The sequence below is a fragment of the Nematolebias whitei genome, chromosome 10 (genome assembly GCF_014905685.2).
Source record: "Nematolebias whitei isolate Nwh7 chromosome 10, NemWhi1, whole genome shotgun sequence".
In the NCBI taxonomy this organism is placed as follows: Eukaryota; Metazoa; Chordata; class Actinopteri; order Cyprinodontiformes; family Rivulidae; genus Nematolebias; species Nematolebias whitei.
In genome coordinates, this window is record NC_056507.1 from 40,094,459 (window position 1) to 40,099,833 (window position 5,375).

General features: G+C 39.5%; 1 protein-coding gene across 1 annotated transcript in view; it reads left to right on the top strand.

Moving 5' to 3' along the window:
* Positions 1-1,486: 1,486 nt before the first annotated feature.
* Positions 1,487-5,375, top strand: part of LOC119415854 (MANSC domain-containing protein 4-like) — a 7,802-nt gene continuing 3,913 nt past the window's right edge. The window contains exons 1-2 of the mRNA XM_037683029.1: positions 1,487-1,706; positions 1,789-1,917. Of these exons, the coding sequence (XP_037538957.1) occupies positions 1,487-1,706; positions 1,789-1,917 (349 nt within the window). The remainder of the gene's footprint in view (positions 1,707-1,788; positions 1,918-5,375) is intronic.

Genomic DNA, 5,375 nt, shown 5'->3' on the forward strand with positions numbered 1-5,375 from the left:
ATAATTGCTTATTTCCATTTGTTTGGTATCTTCCCTTCCTCCCACACCTTATATAATTTTAATAATATTTCTTTGGTCGCATGACTAAGATTATTCAACATGCAATAATTGATTTGATCTTTGCCAGGAGTTGACTTACTGGAACTTTTTAATGCTTCGTTTAATTCCATCAAAGAAAATTTTATATTAATAGTATCCTCATTATCTTCCTCATTTTGAAGTAGTTCAGTGTTCATGCACCAAGAACTACTGAAAGAAACAACACAAAAACCTCTGAAGACACTTCTTCTTCTTCTTCAGGAAATAAAAACAAAAACGGAGTGGCATCAAGTTTTAGCAGTTTTCGGAGTTATATTTTGTCATTTTTCAAAAATGGGCTCAGCATGAGCAGAAGATGAGGCAGAAGACCATGGAGAATATTGTTTTTCACACAAGGCAGCTGACGGCTCCATATAAGGTAAGAGAAATGCGTTTGTTTGCCCTGCGCTGTACTCCACTTCTTGCTTGTGGAGCGGGGCCCGGTCTGTTTACATTCACACTGTACTCGAACCATGCTGCAGTTCTCTTCTACCGGACAAAGACCTAGGTTTTAGCCCGGGCCAGAGTTCGCCTTTTTGTTCCGTGACAGAGTTTGATGGCGTGTTTACACCTCCCCAAACGAACCGGACTTTCTAGGAAAATGAGCTAGAGTTCGATTAAAGCGGACTAAACAGGGCTGGTGTGATATGGGCTGGAGACGGAGTAAAGGCAGAGACTGGCTCTACTGCAGCCCCCCTTCAGTAAATCAACCTCTCGAGTATGTGGCTGTTTTGTCCGGGCTGTGGTTTAACATAGTGTGACTTCCACCGTGCGCTATGAATGCCACATGGGGTTTGATGAAGGTTCTGAGTCTGGTGTGCCACACCGAGTCGAGGTGCTCACCGACCACCTACTACAAAAACTGCTGGATCCGACAGGGCTGGTTCACACCACACCAATATTGACAATATTGCACACCAATATTGACTTGCTTTAAGATGGTAACAGACTTACATCATTAGCTTATGAATTAAAATATATTTCTTCAAACTTAGGTTGATTAAATAACTTTTCACCACAGAGAGGAGCTGTTCATTACATGTCCACACTCCACTTTAAAATATATCACTTAAGCTGTTTTCTGAAAAAACAAACAAACAAACAAAAAAGAAAGCACAATTGCTGTGATTGGTTGATTTGATTTGTGGCATGTTGTGAGGGACTTGTTTTTTGGCCCCCACCATCAGTGTTCATAAAGCAGAGCAATTAACCTACAAACTGGGCACTTTTTTTTTAGCATGGCTGGTCTGCACCTCCCCCTTCAGTTGGTGCGCATAATGCGCACCTGGAGACGGAGTAAAGGCAGAGACTAGCTCTACTGCAGCCCCCTTCAGTAAATCAACCTCTCGAGTATGTGGCTGTTTTGTCCGGGCTGTGGTTTAACATGGTGTGACTTTCACCGCGCGCTATGAACGCCACATGGGGTTTGGTGACGGTTCTGAGTCTGGTGTGCCACACAGAGTCGAGGTGCTCACCGACCACCTACTACAAAAACTGCTGGATCCGACGGTTCCCGGGAATTTTCATCAACATGGAGGAGTCTCAGAGGAGAGGAGCGCAGCTGGTCAAGTTTTACCAAGAGGAGAGTGCGCTGAAGTGCAGCCGCACCTGCTGCCTCACGAAGAACTGTAGGTTTCCCTCCTTTCTTTTACTTCCACATGCATGTTTTATGATTATATTCAACTGTCCTCTCCGACTTCTCTTTTCCAGTTTCATGTAACTTGGCCATATTTCATTATAATAGCAGCCAAGAAAACTGCTTCCACCTGCTGTGTCCAACACTGGAGAGCTGCATTCTGACACACAGAGGTAACGTTGTCCTCTACAACATCACAAAGGGTGAGTCTCCTCAGACTTGTTATTTTCTATAAGTCCTATTGTTACCTGGTCATAGGAAGACTTCTGCAAACGTCAATACACCTGAGAGCTGCTAAGTATTCCTGCTCAGGTACAATTTGGATTGTGCTTAATTTTTTGCAACTGATACTTGTTTTTTAGTGTCAAATGGCCCTTTAAATATAAATCCATAAACTAAATTAGTAACTGTTTATTCACTAAGACTTTACACATACATTACATTTCAGTCTGTTAAAAATCTACACATGATCACCAACCAGTAAGCTGTAATACTCCATATACAGAACAATAAGTGCACAATGTGAAAACATGCTGATTTAAACTACGTAATGACAGCAGCATGTTTCAGACAAGCCAGGACTTTTAGTTGCAGGTTTTGTACCAGAAATGTTCAAATGTTTTGTCGGTTTTCTTGTTCTTGAATTATTAAGACAATTAACAGTCAGGCCACAATGTTGTTATAGTGTTAAAAATTTTAAGCAAATTTCTTTTTACGTTTCCTCTAATGAGTCTTTTAATGTTTGAAGGTGATCTTCATTGATAATTCTTTAGGCTTTCTGGAGGTCTTTTAAACATATTTTTAAGGGGAGACTGGTGTTGTTGTTATTGTGTCTTACTGATAAGGTACTCCCAGTATAAGATACTGATATGATACTCCCAGCAGCTTAGACTCTACAACCATCACTGCTCCCAACAAACTCAATAAGGGTTAAATACATGCTGACCTTTGCTCAATCACACACTCTACCTGTAATACTGTATTGTAAATAGTTTGCCATTCTCAATGTTCAATGCATATTGAACATTACTGAACATTATTATTGTTTGTCTTATTACTTTATATATAGTTTTTAACATTTTAGGAACTTTTTGTGTGAATCTTTTTATCTGTTGCTGATGTTGCTGCTGTTGCACTTGAATTTCCCATCCGTGGGACAAAGGCTGTTTCTATTCTATTCTATTCTATTCTATTCTAAGCTTTGTTCAATTCTGACAATTTGAGGTTACACAGATCTTGGATCCATCTAATTCCTGGGATGTTCTACTTATCTTTTCTATTGTTAAAACTCAATAAGCTGGGTCTGCGTGACTCACTTATATTTTTGCTATGCCAGTACCTGACAATAATAGCGTATTGTGTACTGTGTGGTCAACAAATAGAGGAATGTGGACAAATGCAAAACAAAAACAAGTGTTAGGTCTTATGAACTTCAGCAAATGAACATTATCTGAAAATTATGTCTTTAAGAAACCAGAAAGAAATGCTGCTTGAAACAGGAGCGAAAGATCCATCGCCTTTATCTAAACATGTCAAGTTTTCAACCTACTGCTCTTTAAGAATCACTGTAGCGACTTCGATCCACAACAAGTCGCTGCCGGCTGAGTAGAGTTTGCTCTGTGAGGCGTCTCCATTAATCCATGCTGAGTCCACCTTGTATTTTGTGTATTTATTAAAACTAACACAATTACTTTTGCATCCAGCAAACAGCGTCTGTATTAATTTACATATTGGTCAGTTTGACTGACAAAGATATTGATCAAAAATTATGTTTCTAAATTGTCCCTCAGTGACGTCAACAGAAAAGTTTGCCAGAAACCCTACTAACCCAGCACCTGGTGCAATTACTCAGATCAGCTAAGTAATATGTGACCACGCCCCTCATGCATGCCCCTGGAGTGCTGGAAAATCTAAACACCTGTGCCACCACAAACAACAATTCAATTCAATTCAGTTTATTTATATAGCGCCAAATCACAACAACGTTGTCTCAGGGCACTTTACAGGAACATTCACATACATAAAAGCCAATTAGTAAATTTCTCTATCTAAGGAATCCAGCAGACAAGTTGAATCTTGGCTTTGTTGCAGTCTCCCATCCTGAGCAAGCACAGTGGCAACAGTGGAAAGGAAAAACTCCCTTTTAAAGGAAGAAACCTCCAGCAGAACCAGGCTCAGGACAAGCAGCCAACACAACACCTAACAGTCATTTTGGCTCTTACAATCACCTTGTTGGAAATAACATTCTATCAAATTGTCAAGTTTTATTATTATTTTTTTTTTGTATAGAATCAACTAAAGTAACCACTTGTGCTTTTGTGACCAGCTTCTGATAACAAAGTTACAAAAATTACAATTTTAATGTGCTTTTTGCTAAGTTGTCTGTTGTGTGCCAAAATAAGACAAGTTCATCTCTTGAGTTTAGGTTCCTTTCTTGTCAATTCAGTTTATTTATAAAGTGCCAAGTTACAACAAAGTGTTCTCAGGGCACTGAACAGAAATATTCACATACATACAAAGCCATTTAGTAAAATTTATCTATCTAAGGAAGCCGGAAGATGCATTGAATATTTATTTTGTCACAGTCTCCCATCCTGAGCAAGCACAAAGACAACAGTGGAATGGAAAAACTCCCTTTTAACAGGAAGAAACCTCCAGCAGAACCAGGCTCAGGAGTGCTTGACTGGCTGGAATTTGAGAAGACAGGAAGGAGAAACAAATAGAATGACAGATCCAGGTGTACTATGGGAAGAAAAAAAACGCATGTTCAGAATAGAAATAGTTACAAATACAAACAGGTAAAGACAGTAACAGAGTGAAAAAATGTGGTCTTTGTCCTCCAACAGTCTAAGCCTATAGCAGCATAACTAAGGGATAGCTCAGGAAACTCAAGCCAACCCTAACTATAGGATTTATCAAAAAGGAAAGTCTTAAGCCTAGTCTTAAAACTAGACAATGTGTCAGCCTCACGGGCAGAAACTGGAAGTTGGTTCCACAAGAGAGGAGCCTGATAACTGAAAGATATGCCTGCATCTGAATGCAATGATGTGGAGATGGCAAATGTCAATATTTTATTCGTAATATAACATACAGGTCCTTCTAAAAAAATTAGCATATTGTGATAAAGGTCATTATTTTCCATAATGTAATGATACAAATGAAACTTTCATATATTTCAGATTCATTGCACACCAACTGAAATATTTCAGGTCTTTAATTGTTTTAATACTGATGATTATGGCATACAGCTCATGAAAACCCAAAATGCCTGTCCCAAAAAATTAGCATATTTCATCACACCAATGAAAGACAAGTGTTTTTAATACAAAAAACGCCAACCTTCAAATAATCATGTTCAGTTATGCACTCAATACTTGGTCGGGAATTCTTTTGCATGAATGACTACTTCAATGCGGCGTGGCATGGAGGCAATCAGCCTGTGGCACTGCTGAGGTGTTATGGAGCCCCAGGATGCTTCGATAGCGGCCTTAAGCTCATCCAGAGTGTTGGGTCTTGCGTCTCTCAACTTTCTATTCACAATATCCCACAGGTTCTCTATGGGGTTCAGGTCAGGAGAGTTGGCAGGCCAATTGAACACTGTAATACCATGGTCAGTAAACCATTTACCAGTGGTTTTGGCACTGTGAGCAGGTGCCAGGTC